The 26,304-nt window shown below is 41.3% G+C and overlaps 1 protein-coding gene across 8 annotated transcripts in view; it reads right to left on the reverse strand.

Annotated features, from left to right (window-relative positions):
- Nucleotides 1-26,304, reverse strand: part of frmpd3 (FERM and PDZ domain containing 3) — a 465,297-nt gene that overhangs the window by 147,236 nt on the left and 291,757 nt on the right. For 6 of the 8 annotated variants that reach the window (XM_073058178.1, XM_073058175.1, XM_073058177.1 and 3 more), the window contains exon 3: nucleotides 6,690-6,844. In XM_073058178.1, the coding sequence (XP_072914279.1) occupies nucleotides 6,690-6,844 (155 nt within the window). Of the gene's footprint in view, nucleotides 1-6,689; nucleotides 6,845-26,304 lie in introns of those variants that run through there. The other 2 variants (XM_073058182.1, XM_073058181.1) reach the window with 1 other exon arrangement.

Here is a 26,304-nt window from a genome sequence, read left to right on the forward strand (position 1 = left end):
GAAAGTGGAATTTTACATGATCCATTCCCAGCCGCTCAGAGCACTTTACGATTGTTGAAGTCAGTGACATTGGGTGATAATTGTTAGTCCAGTTACCATTGCTCACTCGAGCACCAGAAAGATGGCGACTGCCTGCAGGGACAGCGGACAGTTTCAAAGAGACGTTAAAGATGTTCGTTAAGACCTCTGTTAGCTGATCCACACAGTCCCACAGAACCTGATGAAGTATGTTATCCGGCTCTGAGCTTTGCTTGCGTTTACCCTGGCTAGGATCCTCCTCACCTTGGCGGTACCGGGCCAGGGAGGGTGACTGTTCCTCAGGGGGAGAGGAGGCGCTCCTCAATGTCACATCATTCAATGCATCAAATCGTAATGATAATAACAAGAAAATGAGTGCCACTTGTGTCTGGGAATAACTACTTGCTGAGTACATAAGGTCCAATCAGTTTAGAAATATTGCCCAAATCAATGATTCCCTTACATTCCTGAAACACATTGTTTGCTTATAGTAACAATGCTTATAATTAATGCATTAAAATATTTATAATACTTTGCCTTCCTGATGCAGCATTCTAATAGTTATTTGATTTTAATTTTTGGTTCTCCATTTTACCAGCTCTTTCCTTGAAGTTTATTCATTTCCTCTCAACTATTCTGACGATACTTTTTGCATTTTTCAAAGGCACTGGTTCTCGATGAGATGAAGACACTCAAGTCATCCTCCACATGGGCTTAAACAGCTTAAATAGACTACTTGACCGCATTAGGTGATGCTTTTTCACCTGAATGTGTCTTTGTCCAGTACATATTGAGTTTCCAGCAGGACTACTACTGAAATCAACACAGGATCACTCCCTCAGCTTTGCCTATCTTACATAGGGGCACTGAAATTAATCATTGCGACTCAGGCATTACCACATGTGAGATCAACAAACTGACTGTTGGCAAGGGACTGAATTCATGACCATTTATGTTTGAATAATTCATTACCTCCTTAGGCAATGGACATATCAACAGAATATCAGGGGAAAATATCTTTTAATTTTTCTGTTAGTTTAGTGATGTGATAGGAGGCTTACACCAGGAAATCTGCAGATGCTGGAAATTCAAGCAACACACACAAAATGCTGGTGGAACACAGCAGGCCAGGCAGCATCTATAGGGAGAAGCACTGTCGATGTTTAGGGCCGAGACCCTTTGAGGCTTGTTGCAGTAGAATCAAGTTTCTGTCAAAGAGTTATTTGTAAAATGTACACCATTTCATATTATGTGACAGACATTCACATGGAGCTCCAAGGAAAGAAAGTAATTGAGAAGTTATTGTATTAACTACAACACCGTCTTTGATGTACCTCAATGGATTACTACTTTAATATTGTATTGAGCTCTTGAGCTTACTGGTATTGTAAAGTAATAGTGCCGTTGGCCTTTGCATTCCTTTGGCCAAACATACACACCATCTTGTTGGATGTGTCTGAAAGACCAATGTAATTGTGCAAGTACAATTGAACATGGCACATCTAAAATTAAAGGTAATGTTAACAGTCTGTAAGAAGTGGAGCAAGGGAGAAAGAATATAATGTGAAGGATGGGTTGAGATAAACATCAGCTACTAGTATTGCTCTTCACCTGTGAAGATCAAGATCTGATTTCTGAAAGGCCTCTCATAACTTCTATTTGTAATTTGCTTCTAGCTTTGAAACTTTCCCACTGTTAATAAATAATCATTGCTATTTTTTGTTGCACAAGATAGATTTAATGATTAAAGAAATCTGACTAGTAGGCCTGGCTCCAGGGAGAGCATTGATTCACTTATTATCACTAGAAAAGCAAGGGAGCTAGTGGCTATAGAGAAGCAGGATTGAGTACAAAATGAACTTGTTGGCTCGATTTGCATCAGGATCCATTATATTCACTGCATGTAACTGGACAAGGTGGCAGTTCAGAAAAGGGAACGATCTGAGTACAATAGACTTGCAAATGAAATTAATCAAAATGTATCTACTCATGCATGAAAATCATCTGCCCAAGATTTTTGCTTTGTATCATTGTCAGCTTTGCCTTAAATGGCCAATTTAGGCTGCACTACAATACCACAATCACAGTTAATTACCTTATATCATTGTCAAAGCAGCCTTTCCTCATTCATGGAGACGCAAATTGGGTTGATTTACCACAAGGTCATCACAGCACAGCTGAGCAAGATTCTACTCAGTAAAGGAACATTAGGTTAATTCCAGTGCACTAAAGCCTGTTGTATGGATAAATTGCTATTTTTTGATGGTATAGCATTTCAGGACATCAAACCTTGGATCTGTAGTTAGACTACTTGGAAATACTGTGGATTTCATGTGGAGTCTCCAACTTCCAAGGAAACGTAGCAGTTAGCATGACACTAACAGCTCGGGCTGTTGGAGTTCGATTCTGGAGATGTCTGTAAAGAGTCGCTGTATGTCCTTCTCATGGAATGCATGGGTTTTCCCTGTGTGCTCGAGTTTCCTCCCACTGTCCAAAGACATACTGGGTATGTTAATTGATCATTGTAAATGTCCTGTGATTAGTTTTGGGTTAAATCAGGGTTAAATCGGCATGGCTTGAGGCAAGGATGAGCTTACTCTGCGCTGTATCACTAAATAAATAAATTACTAATGTTAAGGGGTTTCATTAGTCTTAATAAAGCTTGTGGAAGTATTAAAGTGAACTTTGAAATAATTTTTAATAATATTCTATCTGTACTTTTTCAAAGTTGTTTGGGAACATTCACCAGAGCTTTCTTAGCATACTTAGAAAATTTATCAAGTATTTAATTCAACCATGAAGATTTTAGGCTCAGCTAGATTTCAATTAGGTTATTCTGGTCTACCGAGATATAAGGATATGATAACTGGTCTAAATGGAAATAAATCATTTGTCTGGGATTATTGGATATACCATGTGAGGTCAGGTGTGGATATTGTTATGACTGTCCTCATGATAAGCTGCATGGCAGCATTTATTGCTAAAGCTCACGTTTCACAAGACACATTAATACTGGATAACGTACCAATGCAATGGTATGTCACCAGTGAAATACAATCTCAAATCACCCGGGATCCAGAATAACTGCCAGAAGAGTTATTTCTTTCCATGGTTTGTATTTGTTTTAATTTTTCCACAGTTGCCGAATTTTCTCTTTTGACAGATACTGACTGACCTGCCAAGTGTTTTTTTTTTAGCATTTTCTGTTTTTATTTCAGATTTTAAGCATCTGTAGCTTTTTGATTTTCATTGACTAGTGAAAGAAATACTGCAAGGACAAACCTGGTTTATGAAATATAATATAGTTGCAAGTTTTCTACCACCATTACTGAATTTTTCATTCATTGTGGACCCTAGAAATAATCTTTAAATTCCAGCAGGTATAAAACAATTATAAAAAAAGACATAACTTACTTTCAAAATAGGATAATAATTCAACTACATTCCTCAACATATTTCAAACCTTGTTCACCTGGACTCTTTAATGGAAATTCTATGGGAAGTATTTAAAAACAGCAAGATTCCCACTTGTGACAATAGGAAGGGTAGCTTGTGTCTAGAAATTGGATTTAATCTTTTTTTGGTGCATTAGGGCATCATTACATTTGCTGGTGCCAAAATGGGTCCCTCAAAATTATAGTAAAATTATTTAAAAAGAAATTGCATCAGCATTGACATGGTTTACAACTCAAAAGATGTGTTGATTCATGATCTCGAAAGAACTTGACTGAGATCAGTGTGATTGTGATGTAGGACCTGCCATTTATAGCACATCACTCAGAAAAGATGGTCAGCAATTAAAGATACAATCCAACGGCAGCCAAACACAAGAAGCACACAGATAGTCTTGGAGGACATAGAAGACTGTAAGAGAGAGACTCTTCATAATTGCACATTTCTGTGCCTCCCAGTGCACTAAAGCCTGTTGTATAGATAAGTTGCTATTTTAGTTTTCAGTTTACTACCTTCTGTCATGATTGATAAGCCCATTAGTCATCATTTGCAATAAAAACACTTTTCTTGTTAGTTTGAGCACTTTAGAATGCAAGTAAGCAGTCTTGAGTGTGTTTTTGAGCTGCCTTGTAAAATATCCAAACTTGAGCACATCCTGAGTGTAGAACTACAGCATTCTCCTTACTTTCCTTAGACAGTTGCATGACAATCGTATGAACTTCTGAGCTCCAACTTATGCTGATGTCCATTCTGTTGCAAGATGGTTGATGTTATTAGTGCACCTTTGACACAAGTGAAATATCAGGTCAGCTAATGTGGATTGTGACCTGTTTCACAATTGGCATTATTTCAAAATTTTTATTTTTTGATCAATTTAGAGACCATACATCGGAGCCCATCAAGTCTCCTCTGCCATTCTATCAGGGCTGATTTATTATCACTCTCAATCCCATTTTCTCTACATTCTCCCTGTAGCCTTTGACACCCTGAATAATCAAATACCTATCAACCTCCACCTTAAGTATACTGTGGTGAACTACATATACCTGTCTGGACATGCCCCCTGCTGACTGCTCCTGTGGCTCCTCCCACAGACCCCGGTATAAAGGCGATTGAGGTCTGAGCCCGGCCTCTCTGTCTCCAGGATGTAGTATGGTGGTCAACCACTGCTTGTTCCTTCTTCCAGTCAATAAAAGCTGATATCTCGCCTTTACGTCTCAGAGAGAGTTATTGATGGTGCATCATATACCCAATGACTTGACCTGCACAGCTGTCTGTGGCAATGAATCCGCAGATTCACCACCCTTCGGCTAAAGAAATTTTTCCTCATCTCTGTTCTAAATGTACGTACCTCTATTTTGAGGCTGTGCCCTCTAGTCCTAGACTCACTAATATAGGAAGCGTCCTCTCCACATCCAGGCCTTCTACCTAGGCCTTCCAATATTCAAGAGGTTTCAATGATATCTCCTTCATTTATCTAACCACAGTGAGTACAGGTCCAGAACCATCAAATGCTCGACATATGTTAACCCTTTCATTCCTGGGATCATTCTCGTGAATCTCTCCTGCACCCTTTCCAAAGCTGGCACATCTTTTCTTAGACAAGTGGCCCAAAATGGCTCTCAAAGCTCCAAGTGCCATCTGACCAATGCCTTATGAAGCCTCAGCGTTTCATCCTTTTGTATTAGTTTTCTCTGTGCTTAGTTTTGGCTTCAAGATTCAAGATTGTTTAATGTCATTTTTTAAGTGTAAGGAGAACAAAATAATTGTTACTCCAGATCTGATGCAGCACAGAAAATCCCACAAAAGAAGAAGAACACAATAAGTATACTAAAAAAAAACGTACAATAAATATAAATACATAAAATAGCTTATATACATGGGTTGATTGTATGTCCATAAAGTGACACTAGGATGTTCATAAGGTGATGATGGGAAATAATAAAGTAGTGGTGGAATTAGTGGGTGGAGGAGTTGATCAGTCTTACTGCTTGGGGAAAGGAACTGTTTTTGAGTCTGATGGTCCTGGCATGGGTGCTACGTAACCTCCTCTCTGCTGGGAGTGAGACAAACAGTCTATGAGCAGAGTATGTGGGATCTTCATGATGTTATTGACCCTTTTCCAGCACCTTTCTGTATATATGTCCTTGATGGGTAGGCTGCTGCTAGTGGTGCACTGGGCACTTTTGACTACCTGCTCTAGAGCCTTTCTGACCACTGAAGTGAGATTCTGTACCAAGCAGTGATGCAGCATGTTAGGATGCTCTCTGCTGCATATGTGTAGAATTACAAGAGTATGGATTTGCAAAGTCCAGATCGCTTTCTCCTCTTTAGAGAGTAGAGGCATTGGTGAGATTTCTTGACTGTGTACGATGTGTTTTGAGATCATGTGATTTTGTGTGTGATGTACACTCCCAGGAGTTTGAAACTGCTTGCAGTTTTCTCCGCTGTACCGCTGATGTAAAGGGTGGTGTGACAGGTGCGATTTCTTTTCAAGTTGATAGCCATCTCCTTTGCTTTATTGACATTAAGCAAGAAGTTATATGCCTGGTTCCAGACCTTGAGCTCTTCCACTACTCTGTATGCTGTCTCATCATTGTTGGCGATGAGACCCACCATTGTCATGTCATCCAAACTTGACGATGCGATTACTTGGGTGTTGGGCCATGCAATCATGTGTGAGCAGAGTGTAAAACAATGGGATCAGTACACAGCTCTGGGGACACTTGTGTTCAGGATGATGGTGAGGAGGAGTGGTTGTGTATCCTGGCTATGAAGTCTCTTCATTAGGAACTCCAATACCCATTTGAGTAGGAGTAGGTTTGAGTAACACTGAAAAAAACAGTGCTGCACAATACAATACAATTCCTAATCTAAGTTACCCACTCTAGACAATGAACAAGGCAGTTGTGAGCTTTGTAGTGATGTACCCCCAGTTAATTATCACAGAAACACACTCTTCATCCACCCATCAACAGCAGACATATGGTTTGAGTGAACAATTCCCAGCCAATTGCTGCTCAGATAATCAGACATAATCTAGTGCAATTAGCAGGAAAGGGACGATTGGTGAAGGGAGTAGGATGAGACTTGTAACCAGGTTTAATTCAACTTTGGTTGAAACAAGCTGATCTTTGTAATCAGCTAAGATGTAGAATAAATGCAGATCGATGGAACATAAATAGCGAGAATCCATAAGAGTTATCTGCATATCTCACCTGGTGCCACAGCTCGTACTATCACAGGCTTCTCACCGCCTGCTACAAATCCAAAACCATAGACAGGGTCTCGTTTAATCTTCACTTGTCGGGTGGTAAATGCAGAGAAATGGCCACATTCCATGTCATTAAGAGAAACTGCATGCATCACATGACTGTAAATAAAGAGGTCAAAGATCAATAAAGTTTTATGACATAAATGATTTATAACAAAAAGCAGCTTTAGAACAAATGGCAGCTTTAGAAATTATGACAGCTTGTAATTAGCATATACATACAGTACATCCGATAATCACAAAGTGACCTTACAAATCCTGACCAGAAGAAATGTATATATTTAACTTGGAGATGGCTAAGAGTTTAATTTTATTATGGTGATGTAGACAAAGGCTTCCCTGGGCATTTTGAGGCTGAAGTTTTCATTCTTTTGTTTATTGCTTTTGAAGGGGGGGGGAGCAATTTAAAAAATCCATGAGATATTAGACATCATGAAAGAGCTGGGAAAGCATCAGCACCAGTGAGCAGCACATTGGAATAATCAAGTCTATAAACGTCATTACTTTTGGTAGCCTGAGAGATTTTGGGGAAGTAGAAATAATCAATTTTCATTAATGAAAAGATATTAGTTCAGACTCAGTTCTAGGTTGAGTAGAATAGCAAGCTTAAGGATGAACTGTATCTGTCCAAGCAATTGGATATGCTGAGAAGCCATTTAGTTGTTCCATTATTTAATTAGATTTTGGCTGATTTACAGCTCATTTTCATTAAGGTCATATCATCATGTACCATGTCGTATGATGTGGTCTTTGACCAAGATTGTTCTTGGCAATTTTTTCTACAGAAGTGGTTTGCCATTACCTTCTTCTGGGTAACATCTTTACAAGATGGATGAACCCAACAATTATCAATACTCTTCAAAGAATGTCTGTCTGGTGTCAATGGTTGCATAACCAGGGATGGTAATATGCACCATCTGCTCATACGACCATACACGACCTGCTCGCATGGCTTAACATGGCTCTGATTGGGGGGTGTACTAAGCAGGTCTACACATTGCCCAAGCGTGACCTGCAAGCTGGCGGAGGGAAGCTGCGTCTTACAACTCCCTTGGTAGAGATGAATCTCCACTCCACCACCCACTTCAAACCAAAGTAAACAAACCAAATTTATGTCTTTTTTTCTTTTTATATCTTTTTATTAATTTTAAACAAACATAAGAGAAACATAGATACAGAGAGTTTGAGAATACATAATTAATAGGTTAAAGTATAAATACAAATAGATGATAATCCATATATAATAACCTCCCAAACTCATAGTGATTATGAAAAAAGGAGTAAATAAGAAGAAAAAAACCCTCCAAAAAAAAACCTAACCAACATGGGCCATTGCATTATGTCAAATATACACAGCAGCATCAACAACTCCGTACCTCCATCCAAATAATTAAGGATAATAAAAGTAAGGTTTAGGAAAAGTCAGTTTAGCTCATATGAAAATGTTGAATAAATGGTTTCCAAGTTTCTTCAAATTTAACTGAAGGGTCAAAAACAACACTTCTAATTTTTTCTAAACTCAAATAAGAAATAGTTTGAGAAAACCACTGAAATATGGTTGGAGGATTAATTTCTTTCCAATTCAATAGGATAGATCTTCTAGCCATTAACGTAACAAATGCAATCATCTGCCGAGCTGAGGGGGATAAACAACTATTATCCACCATTGGTAAACCAAAAATTGCAGTTATAGGATGCGGTTGCAATTTATATTCAGAACTTTTGAAATAATACCGAAAATATCTTTCCAATAATTTTGCAAGCAGGGGCAAGACCAAAACATGTGGGTCAATGAAGCAACTTCAGAATGACATCTGTCACAGGTTGGATTAACATAAGAATAAAATAGAGCAAGTTTATCCTTGGACATATGAGCCCTATGTACAACCTTAAATTGTATTAAGGCATGTTTAGTACAAATAGAAGAAGAATTGACTAATTGTAAAAAATTTTCCCACTGCTCAGTGGGTATAAGACAGTGAAGTTCTTTTTCCCATTCCTTCTTAATTTTTCTTGATACTTCTGGCTGTATTTTCATGATCATATTATAAATGATGGCTACTAAACCCTTCTGGCAAGGATTCTGAGCTAAAATTTTTTCTGTAATGTCCGTTGGACATAATTTTGGAAAAATTTGTAACATGTTATTCAAGAAATTTCTAACTTGCAAGTATCTAAAAAAATGAGTTTTAGGCAAATTATATTTATTAGATAGCTGTTCAAAGGACATAAAACTATTGTCTAAAAAAGATCACGAAAACATGTTATACCTTTTGTTTTCCATAATACAAAGGCGTGATCCATAAAAGAGGGTAAAAAAAAAGTTAGATATAATAGGGCTTGATAAGATAAACTTATTCAAGCCAAAGAATTTACGAAATTGAAACCATATTCGTAATGTATGTTTAACTATTGGATTGGTTATTTGTTTATTCAATTTATATAAAGCAAAAGAAAGCGAAGATCCTAAAATAGAAAACAATAAGTCTTGTACAGGTTTACATTCCAAATTTACCCATTGTGGGCAAGATACTATAATCGATTCTTGTGTCCAAAATATTAAATATCGAATATTAACTGCCCAATAGTAAAATCTCAGGTTTGGCAAAGCCAAACCACCCTCCTTCTTAGGCTTCTGTAAATATTTTTTACTTAATCTAGGATTTTTATTCTGCCACACATACGAGGATATTTTGGAGTCAATAATACCAAAAAAGATTTAGGAATAAAAATTGGTAATGCTTGGAATAAGTATAAAAATTTGGGTAATACTATCATCTTAATAGCATTAATTCGACCAACCAATGACAAAGATAATGGGGACCACCTGGTAACAAGTTGCTTGATTTGGTCAATTAAAGGTAAAAAATTAAATAAATCCTTATGTTTCTTGGTAATTTTAATACCCAAATAAGTAAAATGATCTGTAACAAGTTTAAATGTTAAGTGTTTATAAATTGGAACTTGCATATTTAATGGAAATAATTCACTCTTATTAAAATTCAGTTTGTAACCAGAAAAGCTACTAAACTGAGTAAGCAAGGACGAAATAGCAGGGATAGATCTCTCAGGGTCAGATATGTATAGTAACAAATCATCAGCATATAATGATAACTTATAAGTCCCTTCCCCACGAGTAATACCAAAAATATTAGGTGATTCACGAATGGCAATGGCTAAAGGTTCCAAAACAATGTCAAATAATAAAGGACTTAAAGGATAGCCTTGCCTCGTACCACGAGATAACTGAAAAAAAGGAGATCTCTGATTATTGGTAAGAACCGAAGCCAAAGGTTTATAATATATTTTAGCGATGTGCTACACACAGCGCTGAAATAATGACACGCAGTCGGTAAGTCGTTTCGAGACTAGTTTATTCAAACTTCGCGGTGCTGGCATTTTATCCCTAGCGCCCGCCCCCTCCAGGCGGAAATGACATCAGAGGTGCATTACCAAAGTCTCCCCCCGCACGCTGGCTATTTGTGAGCTGGTTCGCCTGCGCAGAAAGTGGGTTGCCACAATTTTAATTTAATCCATGATATAAATTTTAAACTAAAATTAAAATTCTGCAACATATTAAATAAATATGGCCATTCAACTCTATCGAAGGCTTTTTTTGCATCTAAGGAAATAACACATTCATATTTATGTCAGGGAACAAAAGTGATTGTGAAAAATTACACCTAATCTTCCTACAAATGGCCAATAATGCCACCAAGAGAGTAAGGAGTCAGGTTAGGGTTAGGGTGGGAAAGGATTGATTCTGCAGGTGATAATATATTGGTCTAGAAAAGAAGTAAGAACTGCTGATGTGCTGGCAAAAACACAATTTATTGTTATGGAGTGGATAATTGGAGAGTGGAGGAAGATGACAGGGCCATGTGCTTCATGCAAAGAGATCAAAGAAAACAATGGAGTATGAGTCTAGTTATCCACAATGACCCTTATGACTTTGGCTAAGTTACTTACCTTAGATCAATAACTTTAGATGTTGCCGGAACCAGCAAAAACTGATTAGAGATATTCATGCAGGGAGTTGTTGGAGAGTTGTGGAATATATTTGGGTATGAATCTAGTAGATTATAATATTTACAACCTGTACAGATTAAAAATGCTAGATCTTGGGTAGCGGTTGAATTCCAAATATAAAATAAATTGTAGATGCTGGAAATCAGAAACAAAACCAGGAAATGCTGGAAATAGCAGGTCAGGGTACTTCTGTGGGAGGAGAAGTAAAGCTGTCATTTCAGGTTGAAGGCCTTTGATATTTCCAGCACTTTCTGCTTTTTTTTTTACAATTGAAGTTGTTGTATGACTTGTGGAAGTGGCGATGGTAATGGTTTTGAAAGGGGAGTGATGTTATCAGGAAGAAGAGATCTGTCAGTACTTTTGGTTGGAGAGTATTTTTTGGTTAGAATGAGGTGGGGAGGTGGTGAGGTGAATTTATATGAATCAAGAGGTTGGGAGGTGGATTACATTGGCAAATGGAAATTCATTTTGCAGAGTGTTTGAAAATGGGAATCAAGCTGGAGTGATCTAGAGTGTTGGAAAAGTTGCAATAGCCAAGTAAAAGAACGAGAAGGCAACAGCATGGTCAGCGTACATTGGTCCCCTTATTTCCTGTTCCTTGGAGGGTATAAATTTCTAAATAGAGGGTCCAGATTCTTAAGAAAACTAAAGGTTACAATTTTGAATTAGGAGAACATCTTTGGCTTTATAGCATTACGAATTACATCTTCAAAATTATACATTATTTCAGTTGAAAACCTAGATTTTCTTGGTCAATCTACATGGAATATATTCAAAATATTAGGCACTTCTGCCAAGGAACTGGATAAGAAAAAAAACACATTTGTTGTTTATGCACGACTTGAGCAAAATATGTTTAAAGGGTAAAGGGGCACTATGAAAATAATTCCATAAAGCATAGATGTGTCAATTGCTTTTTAGTTTCACCTGTTTTTGGAGTTAGGGTGAAGGATATTGTACATGCACCATACCAGACAAGGGAGATATCTAATTCTATGCTTACATATACCAAGTTCACACTAGTTTCATCAACCTAAAACTAATAAATCAGTTTCTGAAGTCTGCACTGCCTCTGCCAATTTATAAGTAGAAATGCCCATTTATCATCTCACCAGTAAAGCACTAAGTAAGGAGAAAAAGTTTCAGAAAGCTAAACGAAGAATTGCCACTTGATGTCTACTATTTATTTCAATAATGTAAAATTGGAATTTCAATGGAGTTAGTCAAAAGGAAAGAAAATGATGAATCTGTAATGGTATTGATTCTCTGGTGAGAGTGTTTCATTTTCAATAAAGTGATAGTCAAATGCTGAGCAACTACTTTGCAAATAATGTTGTGTATGTAATATTTCAGTAATGTTCGAGTAATATTGTAAATACAATGTTTGATTAAGCATTACTTGTTGTTTGCATAGTTCTTTACCAATTATATGTAAAAGTATGCAAATGACATACGTCATTACATCACTACATCATATGTGCGCCTCAATAAAGAAAATAAAAATAAAATACTAGTAGACACGTTATTCCTGGAACCCTATATTTTTCTTTTGATTAGCTTCTTCATCAAAGATACAGAGGAGACATTAGAACTTTTTTGCATTTCATTTAGAAGCCACTTAAAAGGGAATATAAGATTCAAGTCTGTATTTATGTACAGGGATTACGTGTTCTCTTAAGATTACAATCAACGAAATAGATTTATTTTATCAGATTTTCCAGTTAGATTTTGTCTCTTACAATAAAACATGTTCTGATATGACTAATTCATTATTGGAACATCTGGTGATCAAAAATGCAGCCCCAAATCATTTAAATTCTAATGAACTTATAATATACAATACCATACCAGCAGGTAAATGGAAATCATTATTCACTTTTAATGCTGCATTCACATTTCCAGCAAAAAATTGAAATATAATTGGCAAAGCTGATGCAATCAATGTTATACGATAGTAAAACTGTTGTGTATTTAACATTTCAGTAATATTTGAGTAATATTGTAAATAAATTGTTTGATTAAGCATTCTTTGTTTGTTACATAATTCATTATGGGTTATACATCCTCTACGTAGCACCATCCAGAGACAGAGAAGCAGTTTCAGCGACAGGTTACTATCGATGCAATGCTCCTCAGACAGGATGAAGAGGTCAATACTCCCCAATGCCATTAGGCTTTACAATTCAACCGCCAGGACTTAAGAACTTTTTAAAAGCTATTATTAATGCTTTTTGAGATAGTGATTTAGATGCATATCATATTTTTTACTGAGTTAAGTATTGTATGTAATTAGTTTTGCTACAACAAGTGTATGGGACATTGGAAAAAAAAGTTGAATTTCCCCATGGGGATGAATAAAGTATCTATCTATCTATCTATCTATCTATCTATCTATCTATCTATCTATCTATCTATCTACTGTATGTAAGAAGTCCGTGAATAGCATACGTCATTACACTGCCATGTCATATGTGTGCACCCACTGAAGTCTCCTGTGATTTTCTTTTGATAAGTTTTGGAGTTGCAAAACGTAACAGTGGTGAGAAGTAAATTTTAAATTGAACCTGAGATGATTACCTACCTGTTGAAACTCAACGGGATGTTTCAGTTAAAAAAAGACAGAAAACAAATGACATTCACAGGTTTATAAACAGTGAATATGAGCAGATAATAATAAATTTTAAAAAGCCGAAATGGCAAGCTACATCGGAAGGGCAGATGCATTCGATTGAACAAAATGTAACTGGATGTTGTAAGCTAAACAAATTGAGCAGTATTTTAAAACAATGAAATAGCTGATAAGAAATGAGTGCCAGTTTTGTGGAGTGCAATTAGTGGAAGAACATATAGTTTGCTTAGAAGTTTGTCTGCTCCAACCAAACCAGCTGAAATGAATTTTAGTGATATCATAAAAGTAATGCAAGAACATTTAGAACTGAAACCATTATTGATTGCAGATCCATTTAGATTTCATTAGTAGAATCAAAAGAAAGGTGAGTCCATTTCAGCATACGTGGTGGAATTGAAGAAGTTGGCTGAGCATTGTCAGTTCAGAGATAGGCTTAATGATGCACTGAGAGATTGTTCAGTTTGTGGAATCTTACTTGAAAACATTCAAATACAGTTCCTTACTGAAGCACAACTCAAATTTAAAAGAGCAGTTGAAATTGCTGAATCAATGGAAACAGCAACTGGAGACACAGTTGAGTCGTAGTCATGACTAAAGTGACCATGAACAAAATCACAACATCTAAGTAGAAACCTGCCTGGCTGAACAAATTGTGTTACCTTTGTGGCAGGGCCTCACATACTCTAGACCAATGGAGGTTCAAAGGTGAAACTTGCAGAAAATGCAACAAAGTAGGACACATACAAAGAGCATGTTGGGCAGACAAAAATAAATTAACAGAACAGGGAAGAGAAAAAGAAAATGTCAAATTGCAGTTTCAAAAAGTGCACTTATCTGCATGATGAGAATAAAAAATTTGATAAAGATGAGAGTGACTGGTTAGCTTTGAGATTTACAATATGATAACTAACAAATGACAAGCAATTTGGCTTGCTCCAGAAGTGAATGGCAAATTAATTAAAATGGAATTCGACACTGGCTTGGTTGTTTCAGTCGTTCCACAAAATGAGTTTGAACAGCATTTCAAAGATACTGAACTGAAGCCTATGGATATCCAACTAAGAATTTATACTGGAGAAATGACATTTGTAACAGTAAAATGAAACAACCAACAAGCCACATTGGGCCTGTATGTATGTATAAAAACAGGAGGGCCAGCATTGTGGGGTAGTGCGTGGCTGAGACAACAAGAAATTGATTGGAGATCCATCCACCATTTTCATGCCACATTCCCTGCAACAGAGCCAACCGAAAGCGAATTAAGTAACGTGCTGAATAATGCCATAGCCATGTTCAAAAATGGCAATAGAAAACTCAAAAATGAACAGATCAAGAGCAAAATAGTGTTTAAATGAAAATGCCACATAAAAGTTTTAAAAGCCTGTCTGGTTCCCGATACCATCCATGATAAAGTAGCCAGTGAGCTAGATTGCATGGAGGCTGAAGGATTTCTTTCCAAGGCTGAGTAGAGCCCATGGCAATTCCAGTGGTCATGAGGATGCGTCTGTCAGGATCTGTGATGATTTTAAGGTCACCATCACCCAATACTGAAAGTAGGTCAATACACTCTGCCCAGGATAGTGTATATATTTGCAAACCTTTTTCGAGGGAAACACTTCAGCAAAGTGGACATAGCCGAGGCCTACCTACAGATGGAGATGGAAGAAGAGTCCAAAGTGTTTATCCCCATAAACACTCACAAGTGGCTTTTCTGCTATAATAGGCTTATTTTTAGAGTAGCATCTGGATCTGCACTCTGGCAAGAAGCAATAGACTAGGTGCTGCAATGCTGGCCAGGCACCCAGTGTTACCTGGATGACATTATTGTTACCAGTGAGGATGACATGGAACATCTCCAAAATTTCAAGGTAGAAGATAATGGGCTCAGAGAAGGATGCAACAAGTGTGAATTCTTTAAACCAGGCGTTATCTACTGTTGTCACACTATTAATGCACAAGGATTACACAAGTGTGGTGAGAAAATTTAAGCAGTGGTGGATGCCTCAAGATCACAGTTGCCGTCCTTTTTAGGAGTTTTCAAATACTAAAGCAGGTTCCTGCCAGACCTGACTACTGTGATCCATCCCTTGAACTCATAACTTCAGATAGGGAGGAAATGGCGATGGACAAAGCAGTGTGAGGGGGCTTTCCAAAAGGCAAAGGAAATGGTGACATCAGACACTGTACTCACACATTATGATCCACATTGCCCAGTGAAATTTGCCTGTCATGCCTCACCTTATGGTGTAGTGGCAGTCATGTCACATGTTATGAGTGATGGAAGTGAACTTTCCATAGACTAGCATCATATTCCCTTACCTGTGCAGAGGAAAATTACACACAGATTGACCAAGAGGCCTTGAATCGGGTTTGGGGGGGGGGGGGTGGGTAAAATATTTCAACCAGTACTTGTATAGGAGAGAGTTCACCCTCATTACTGACCATGAACCACTAGTGACCATCTTCAATCCACAGAAGGGTGTTCCACCAACAGCAGCAGCATGAATGCAGAGATGGGCTCGGTTTTTTGGAGGACTCAATCACAAGATCAAAATCAGGAGGATGACTAATCCTGGAAATGCTGATTGATTGTCCTGTTTATCCTTGGAGTACGTGCAGATCCAGGAGTACACTTGGCCAAGTGGTTAAGGCGTTGGTCTAGTGATCTGAAGGTCGCTAGTTCGTGCCTTGGCCGAGGCTGCGTGTGCGTCCTTGAGCAAGGCACTTAACCACACATTGCTCTGCGACGACACCGGTGGCAAGCTGTATGGTACTAATGCCCTTTCCTTAGACAACATTGGTGGTATGCAGAGGGGAGACTTGCAGCTTGGAGACTTGCAGACTATACAGACTTCCATATAAAAAAAAACCGTGCCCAGGCTTGCGCCCTGGAAACTTTCCAAGGCGCAAATCCATGGTCTATCAAGACTAACAGAGGCCTACTTAGCCTATCCTTGGAAAAGGAAATACCTGAAAAATTTACAAAAGAGGACACTGCTCTGGACATATTCTCGCCTAATGCAAATTGAAAGTCTCCCTATTATAACAGGGTTGATCCAAAGGGAAACCAGAAAAGACCCCATACTATCTCAGGCCTACCTGGCAACCCAAAGTGGCTGGGATGTGCAGTAGAAATTCCAGTTTCCCCAGGATGAACTTGACCTTGACAGAGGTTGTGTTATGTGGGGATTGAGAGTAGTTGTACCATCCAAGCCAAGAGCTAAGGTGTTGGAGGAGCTACATGCCAGTCATGTAGGTATGGTTAAAATGAAAGCATTGGCTGGAAGCTTTGTCTGGTAGCCTGGGATAGATCAGCTGATTGAGCAGCTTTAGATGACAGAGTCATCTAAAGAACGCACTGCAGGCAATGTCAGCAGAACACACGAGACTAACACTGAATCAGAAACTCACCCATTTCCTCTTTGCATTTCACAAAGCAGCACACTTCACAACCATCAGCTCAGCAGCTATGCTGTTCTTGGGTCATCCCTTATGCTCAATGCTTGGATCTCCTCAAAGCTAATCTCAGAAGAAGTATGCATGACCAATAGCTGAGAGAAATTGAAGGCGTCTCAAGCAACAAGGTTTGATGTTTCACTCCTGGACAAACAGCCCTGGTGAAGGACTACAGAAGTTATCAAAAATGGGTATTTGAAAAGATTAAGGACAGAACTAGACCATTCTCCTACTCAGTGGAGGTCGTGTGTTAGTGATGTCATATGGAGAAGACACATCCCTTAGTTGAGGAGAGCAGAGTCAATTATTTGAGAAGAAAGGTAGTCAGAACCACTTCCTGCAGTCCAAAGTCATCTCCTAGAACCAGCATGGAGGAGGCCCCAGAACCTGAGATTGTTTCTCAGCCATAAATCTCCCCTGCCAAGCAGAGTGACCCAACTTGTCAGGAAAGACGTTATCCCACAAGAGTAAGAATTCCTCCACAGTGATTAAACCTCTAGGTCTGAATAGAACAATTTGAAAATTTACTCTGCCATGGATGTCCATATAGTAGTTGCTTTAGAAAGTGTACTAGATATATTTACATATATAGATAGATGACTAGAGAGCAATACGTTACATATTTGAGTTGAGATGCATTCTGTCTTGAGTTGGAGTTTATAGCCAAGCAGGGAGGAGTGTTGTGTATTTAATATTTCAATGACATTTGAGTAGTATTTTAAATATATTGTTTAATTAAACATTCTTTGTTGTTTACATAATTACTATATTGTGGCGACCCACTTCCCAGCGCACTCGAACTGGCTCACAAAGTGGCGCGTGCCGGCATCGAGGCCGGTCCCAAAGAGGGTGCCAGGCCTTCTTCACCAGCAAGGGGAAAAGCCTGCGCACGGGACGGGACTGTGAATATGCGCCCCCTACAGCATTCCCGCCTGGGGAGGGCAGGAACAGGAAGGCTTTAAAGTGAGGCCGCGAAGTTTGAATAAATCTCTTTTGCAACTGCAACTCACCGACTGCGTGTCGTTATTTCAACGCTGTGTGTAGCACACCGCTACAATTGGTGACCCTGACGGCTCAAACGCTATTTGGACCGGAGATGAACGACGCCGCATCTGTTCATGCAGTTTTGTTAAAACCGCCAAGCTTCTGGACGCTGCGACCTCACCTATGGTTCCAGCAAGCAGAAGCCCAATTCCACATTCGGCAGATAACCTCAGATTCCACACGTTACTACTACGTGGTGAGCTCCCTCGACCAGGAAACAGCCGCCCAGGTTGAGGAGTTCATACAGTCGCCCCCGGAGGATGGCAAATACACAAAATTCAAAGCCCTGCTCATAAGGACTTTTGGACTCACACGGCGCAAGTGAGCTGCCCGCTTACTGCACCTAGATGGTTTGGGAGACAGGCCTCTGTCGGCGTTGATGAACGAGATGCTGGCCCTGGTTGATGGACACAAGCCCTGCCTCATGTTTGAGCAGGCGTTCCTAGAGCAGCTGCCCGAGGACATACACCTGCTGCTGTCTGACGCGGATTTCAGCGACCCCCGGAAGGTGGTGGCCCAGGCAGACGTGCTGTGGAAAGCCAAGAAGGAGAGTGGGGCGTCCATCGCACAGATCACCAGGCCACGCTCCCAGCAACAGACCAGACCAGGCCCGGCTGCAGAGCCCACTAACCCCAGAGGTAGGAGGGAGGAGACCAATGAACAATGGTGCTTCTACCACCAGCGGTGGGGCACAGAAGCCCGCCACTGTAGCCCGCCCTGCAAGTTCCCGGGAAATGCCAGGGCCAGCCGCCGCTGATGGCTACGGCAGCTGGCCATCGGGATAGCCTCCTGTATGTCTGGGACAAGCGGTCGGGACGCCGCTTTTTGGTCGACACCAGAGCCGAGATCAGTGTCTTACCTCTGTTGAGTTACGACACCCGCAACAGAGCACCGGGTCCCACCCTGAGGGCCGCGAACAGCAGCACGGTAAGGACCTACAGCACCCGTATGGTGCGGCTACAGTTCTGCTCCAGCCGGTTCATGTGGGACTTCACACTGGCTGCTGTAGCCCAACCGCTCCTGGGGGCAGATTTTTTTGCGAGCTCACAGCCTACTGGTCGACCTGCCAAGGAAGAGACTGGTCCACGCCGAGACCTTTCAAACGTTCTCCCTGGGTGAAGCCCAGTTGCCGGCCCCACACCCAGGCTCCATCACGCTGTCCGACAATGACTTCACTAGAGTTCTGGCGGATTTCCCATCGGTTCTGGCACCGCAGTTCATGGCAGCCATGCCCAGACACGGCGTTCAGCACCACATCCCGACACAGGGACCACCCCTCCACGCCCGTGCTCGAAGGCTTCCCCCGGACAAGCTCCGACTGGCGAAGGAGGAGTTCAAGAGGATGGAGGAATTGGGGATCATATGGCGGTCCGACAGCCCATGGGCCAGCAGTAGTTGTCAGGAGCATCTGTCCCACCTCCGTCAACTCTACGCCCGACTGAGTGAATATGGCCTAACAATCAACCCGGCCAAATGCCAGTTTGGGCTCGACACCATCGACTTCCTGGGCCACAGGATTACTAAAGACGGGGCAACCCCTCTGCCCGCCAAGGTAGACGCGGTCCGCCACTTCCCCCGACCCAACACAATCAAAGGCCTGCAGGAATTCATGGGTATGGTGAATTTCTACCATCACTTCCTCCCCTCAGCAGCCCGAATCATGCGCCCCCTGTTCGCCCTGATGTCGGGTCCGGGCAAGGACATTACCTGGGATGAGGAGTCCACAGCCGCTTTCGTTAAAACCAAAGAAGCCTTGGCAAACGCCATGATGCTAGTGCACCCCAAAATGGACGTCCCTACCACCCTCACAGTGGATGCATCCAACACGGCAGTCAGTGGAGTGTTGGAACAACTCATCGAGGGTCGCTGGCAACCCCTGGCGTTCTTCAGCAAACACCTACGTCCACCCAAGCTCAAATACAGTGCTTTCGACCGGGAACTGTTGGTGCTATACCTGGCAATCCGGCATTTCAGGTACTTCTTAGAAGGTAGGCCCTTCACCGCGTTCACGGACCACAAACCGCTTACCTTTGCGTTCACGAAAGCGTCTGACCCCTGGTCGTCCCACCAGCAGCGACATCTGTCCTACGTCTCCTAATACACGACGGATGTCCGGCATGTCTCGGGAAAGGACAACATCGTGACGAACGCTCACTCCAGACCTACCATCCAGGCCCTGTCCCAGGGGGTAGACTATGAAGCGCTGGCGGAGGCACAGCAGGCAGACGAGGAGATCCCTAGTTACAGGTCTGCAGTCTCCGGTTTGCAGCTCCAGGACCTCCCCGTAGGCCCAGGTGAGAGGACCCTACTCTGTGACGTCACCACCGGCCAGCCCCATCCCGTCGTCCTGGCAGCCTGGCGGCAGCGCATTTTCAACTCCATTCATAACTTAGCGCACCCCTCCAACAGGACAACTGTCCGGATGGTCTCCCACAGGTTCGTTTGGCACGGACTCCGCAAGCAGGTCAGTGAATGGGCCAGAATGTGCATGCACTGCCAGACGGCCAAGGTGCAGCGGCACACCAAAGCTCTGCCGCAGCAGTTCCACCCCACCTGTTGGTGTTTCGACCACATTCATGTGGATATTGTGGGCCCCCTGCCAGTGTCGCGAGGAGCGCGGCACCTCCTCACTATCGTAGACCGGTTCACAAGGTGGCCAGAGGCGGTCCCGCTCACCGACACCACCTCCGAATCCTGCGCCCGAGCACTGATTGCAACCTGGGTATCTCGCTTTGGTGTACCGACCCACAATACCTCTGACAGAGGCGCCCAGTTCACCTCCAGCCTGTGGTCAGCTATGGCCAGCCTTTTGGGGACACAGCTGCACCACACAACTGCCTACCACCCACAGTCGAATGGCCTGGTGGAACGTTTCCACCGTTACCTGAAGTCAGCTCTCATGGCCCACTGAAAGGGCCTAACTGGGTGGATGAGCTTCCCTGGGTCCTGCTCGGAATCCGCACGGCGCCCAAAGAGGATCTGCACGCCTTGTCAGCCGAGTTGGTGTACGGTGCACCCCTGATCGTCCCAGGGGAGTTCATACCAGCCCCAATGGGGCAAGAGGTAGAACCCGCAGCAGTCCTGGGCAGACTACGCGAGGGGCTCGATAACCTGACCCCCGTACCCACTTCGCAGCATAGGCAGAACCCGACCTGCGTACCCAAAGACCTGCAGAACTGTAAGTTTGTTTTTGTACGACAGAGCAGACTCTGCTACAACGGCCCTACGAGGGGCCATTTACGGTGATCAGAAACAACGGGTCCACGCACGTTCTGGACATTGGAGGGAGAGAGGAGGTTTTCACAGTGGACTGACTCAAACCAGCCCATGTGGACTTGGCGCAGCCGGTCGAGGTTCAGGCACCGCGGCGCAGAGGCAGACCTCCCAAACAGGGACCGACCCAGACTGAGGACATTGGGGGGTGTATCACCGGTTCTGGTGGTGGGGGGGTGCGGTTATGTGGCGACCCACTTCCCAGCGCACTCGAACCGGCTCACAAAGTGGCGCGTGCCGGCATTGAGGCTGGTCCCAAAAAGGGTGCCAGGCCTTCTTCACTAGCAAGGGGAAAAGCCCGCGCACAGGACGGGACTGTGAATATGCCCGGGGAGGGTGGGATCAGGAAGGCTTTAAAGTGAGGCCGCGAAGTTTGAATAAATCTCTTTTGCAACTGCAACTCACCGACTGTGTGTCGTTAATTCAGCGCTGTGTGTAGCACACCGCTACAATGTGACATAGGATCGGAAGATGTTGAATCCTTGTGGGTTGAGTTAAGAAAATGCAAGGGTAAAAGGACGTTAATGGCAGTTGTATACAGGCCTGGGATGTGGACCATAGGTTACAGCAGGAAATAGAAAAGGCGTGTCAAAAGGGCAATGTTATGGTAGTCATGGGAGATTTTAACATGCAGGTCGATTGGGAAATTCAGGTTGGTAATGGATCTCAAGAGAGTGAGTATGTTGAATGTCTAAGAGATAGCTTTTTAGAGCAGTTTGTTGTTGAGCCTATTCGGGATCAGCTATACTGGATTGGGTGCTATGTAATGAACCAGAGGCGATTATGGAGCTTAAGGTAAAAGGACCCTTAGGAACCAGTGGTCACAATATGATTGTGTTCAACTTGAAATTTGATAGGGAGAAAGTAAAAGTCTGATGAAGCAGTATTTCAGTGGAATAAGGGAAATTACAGTGGAATGAGAGAGTAGCTGGCCGAAGTAATTTGGAAGGAGCTGCTGGCAGGGATGTCAGCAGAGCGTGCGTTTCGGGGAAAAATGAGGAAGGTACAGGACTGTGTATTCTAAAAATGAAGAAATACTCAAATGGTAAAATAGTACAACCACGGCTGACAAGGGAAGTCAAAGCTATTGTAAAAGCAAAAGTAAGGGCATACAACAAAGCAAAAATTAGTGGGAAGATAAAGGATTGGAAATGTTTAAAAATCTACAGATAGCAATTAAAAAATCATTAGAAGGGAAAAGATGAAATATGAAATCAAGCTAGCAAATAATATCAAAGTGGATAGTAAAAGTTTTTTCAAGTATGTTAAAAATAAAAGAGAAATGAGAGTGGGTATAGCACTGCTAGAAAATGAGACAGAAGAAGTACTAATGGGGGACAAGGAGATGGCCGATGAACTAAATGAGTATTTTGCATCAGCTTTCACTGTGGAAGACACTAGCAATATGCCAGATGTTGTAGTGTGTGGAGGAAGAGAAGTGGGTGCAGTTACTATTACAAAGGAGAAGGTGCTCAAAAAGCTGAAAGACCTAAAGGTACATAAGTCACCCGGACCAGAGGAACTGCACCCTAGGATTCTGAAAGAGGTAGCATTAGAGATTGTGGTGGCATTAGAAATGATCTTTCAAAAATCATTGGACTCTGGTATGGTGCCAGAGGACTGGAAAATTGCAAATGTTACTCCATTCTTTAAGAAAGGAGGAAGGCAGCAGAAAGGAAATTATAGACCAGTTTGCTTGGCCTCAGTGGTTGGGAAGATGATAGAGTCAATTGTTAAGGATAAGGAGATGGAGTATTTGGTGACACAGGAGAAGATAGTATAAAGTTAGCATGGTTTCCTTCAGGGAAAATCCTGCCTGATGAGCCTGTTGGAATTCTTTGAGGAGATTACAAGTAGGATAGATAAAGGGGATGGAGTGGATGTTGTGTATTGGACTTTCAGAAGGCCTTTGACAAGGTGCCACACATGAGGCTGCTTACCAAGTTAAGAGACCATGGTATTACAGGAAAGTTACTAGCATGGTTAGAGCATTGGCTGATTGGTAGGAGGCAGTGAGTGGGAATAAAAGGATCCTTTTCTGGTTGGCTGCAAGAGACTAGTGGTGTTCCACAGGGGTCGGTGTTGGGACCACTTCTCTTTATGCTGTATATAAATGATTTAGATGATGGAATATATGGCTTTTTGTCAAGTTTGCAATGATATGAAGATTGGTGGAAGGGCAGGTAGTGTTGAGGAAATAAGTATGATACAAAGATTGAACTTAGACAGATTAGGAGAATAGGCAAGAAAGTGGCAAATGACATACAATGTTGGAAAATGCATGGTCATGCACTTCGGTAATGGAAATAAATGTGCAAACTATTTTCTAAACGGGGAGAAAATTCAGGAATCTGAGATGCAGAGGGACTTGGGAGTCCTAGTGCAGAACACCCTAAAGGTTAACTTGCAGGTTGAGTCAGTGGTGAGGAAGGCAAATGCCATGTTAGCATTCATTTCAAGAGGTCTAGAATACAAGAGCAAGGATGTGATGCTGAGGCTTTATAACGCACTGGTGAGGCTTTATAAGCCACAGGTGAGGCCTCACCTTGAGTATTGTGAACAGTTTTGGGCCCCTCATTAAAGAAAAGATGTGCTTGCTTTGGAAAAGGTCCATAGGAGGTTCACAAGAATGATTCCAGGAATGAAAGAGTTATCATATGAGGAATGTTTGATGGCTCTGGGTCTGTACTCATTGTAATTTAGAAGGATGAAGGTGGATCTCACTGAACCTTTTGAATGTTGAAAGGCCTAGACAGAGTAGATGTGGAAAGGATGTTTCCCATGGTGGGAGAGTCTAGGACAAAAGGGCACAGCCTCAGGATAGAGGGGCACCCTTTTGAAACAGAGATGCAGAGAAATTTTTTTAGCCAGAGGGTGGTAAATTTGTGGAATTTATTGCTACATGCATCTGTGGAGGCCATGTCGTTGGGTGTATTTAAAGCAGAGATCGATAGGTTATTGATTGGACATGGCATCAAAGGCTACGAGGAGAAGGCCGGGAACTGGGGTTGAAGAGGATATGTAAAAAAAAGGATCAGCCATGATTGAATGGCAGAGCAGACTCGATGGGCTAGATGGTCTAATTCTGTTCCTATGTCTTATGATCTTATTATGGGTTATATGTAAAAGTACGTGCATGGCATACATCATTACGCCACCTCGTTGTATGTGCACACCTCACTAAAGAAAAGAGAAGTAAAATATCTAGAAGATACATTATCCCTAGGCTCACATGTTTTTCTTTTGACTAGTTTCTTTTGTTACAAAATGTAACAAATAACAATTTCTATTTGAACTTTTCTTTGTAGAAAAGCAGAACATGGGGAAGCATGGTAGTGTAGCAATTAGTGGAATGTTGTTATGGTGCCAGTAACATGGATTAATTGCGCTGCCATCTGTAAGGAGGTTGCATATTCTCCCTGTGACCACTGGGTTTTCAGTTGAGGTGTCCGGTTTCCTCCACATTCCAAAGATGTATGGGTTAATAGATTAATTTACCACATGGGTGTAATTGGGCAGCATGGATATATTATTGCGTTGTATCTGCAAATAAACAAATAATACATCTGCAAAATATAAACTACATCATTCCTTTTGAATTCTCTCTTAATAAATGCTTTATTAATTCCCATATTTGCAGAGCATGTTGATCGTTAGGGCAGAATGAAAACTGACTGGAAGGACTGAATTATTGTCCATTTGTCAGGTTTGCTGTGAAGAAAGCAAGTGCTTTATCCAGCAATGTAGATGGAGGCTGAGATTACATTCATCTTCACCATGGCTAATGTGGGAATGTTTTCTGGGAAATTATTCTTGGACAGTTGTGGATGTTACAATTGTCAGCAAATGACTTTAGAACAGTGCTGATGCCCACAGCCTGGTTACTAGAATTGTAGGGAGATCTTATCATGTGTTAAACACTTACAGTCCCAGATTCTAATAGAGTGGCACATCTCATCACGTGCCTCCCAGAGAAAGAAAAAATAAAGAACGAAGCCAGGAAAGTTGGATTGAGGGAGAAAGAAGCCATAAAAGGATAAATAAAATAAGAATAAAATATTTAAATGAAACTCCACAGTTACATTTATTTTCACTTTTGGGCTGGAGATGTTGATTGACATTGTAAATGCGTAAATCTTATTGGTTAAGCACTTACTGTCTACAGTAAAGCACTTCCCTTTCCACTGCCCTTGAAGGAAATCAGCCACAAAGATCAAGCAATGTGCGGCAAGGCAACAGTTTTGGTACACAGCAAGACTAATGCTTCTAAGTTGGCCGAGTAACGTGAAAAATCTTATAGACAACATGTGTCAGTGAAAAAATGACAATTAATGTTTTAAATATTGCGCAGAGTGATGAGTAAAGACTATGACATGTATGATAGAAGCTGAAATATATAGAACGAATTGTGAGCAGTAAAGGCCTCAGCCTTTTGAGATTGTTCTGTTGTTTGATAAGATCGTTGATACCCTGACAGTAAACTCAACTCTGCTCTCTGACTACCCATGGTAAACTTTAATGATCTTCCTTATTCAGAATCCTGGTCTTAAAATGTTCAAGGAATCCACTTCTATCATTCTTTGAAGTAGACTTGCACTCTCTGAGAGAGAAAAAAAATGCATAATCTCTTTATTCAAAACTAAATCCAAAATAATAAAAATAAAGGCTTGCCCAAACAGTGAACTTTAGTTTTGGATTCTCCCACAAAGAAAGCCTTCCTTTAATAAACTTCTAAAAATGAATTGTTTCCTATTCCTTGATGCTACTTATAGACACCTATCTTGCAGTAGCAGCTTTAACTTTCTAGAGTCAGTTTAATTGGAGATTAATTTGCAAATGCAGTGAGGAGAGATTAAAGTTGATTTTATGTTTTCATTAAGTGGATTGGCATTAATTACCTAGTGATTTGCAATTCCAGCATCTCTCTTCTTATGCAATTTATACATTATAATGGTGAGCAACATTAATCTGCCATTATTTTTGTAGCCATAATATATTGTGGGTATTTATTTTCTAGGGTCAGAGAGGTTTATTGCTAGTCTCAGCTTTCTACTACAGCAGCATTACCTTTCCAAAGGGTCAGAGTTGTTGGTAACAAAGATAACTTTTGACAAATATTTCTTGCTCA

Source organism: Hemitrygon akajei, chromosome 10 (assembly GCF_048418815.1).
Source record: "Hemitrygon akajei chromosome 10, sHemAka1.3, whole genome shotgun sequence".
In the NCBI taxonomy this organism is placed as follows: domain Eukaryota; kingdom Metazoa; phylum Chordata; class Chondrichthyes; order Myliobatiformes; family Dasyatidae; genus Hemitrygon; species Hemitrygon akajei.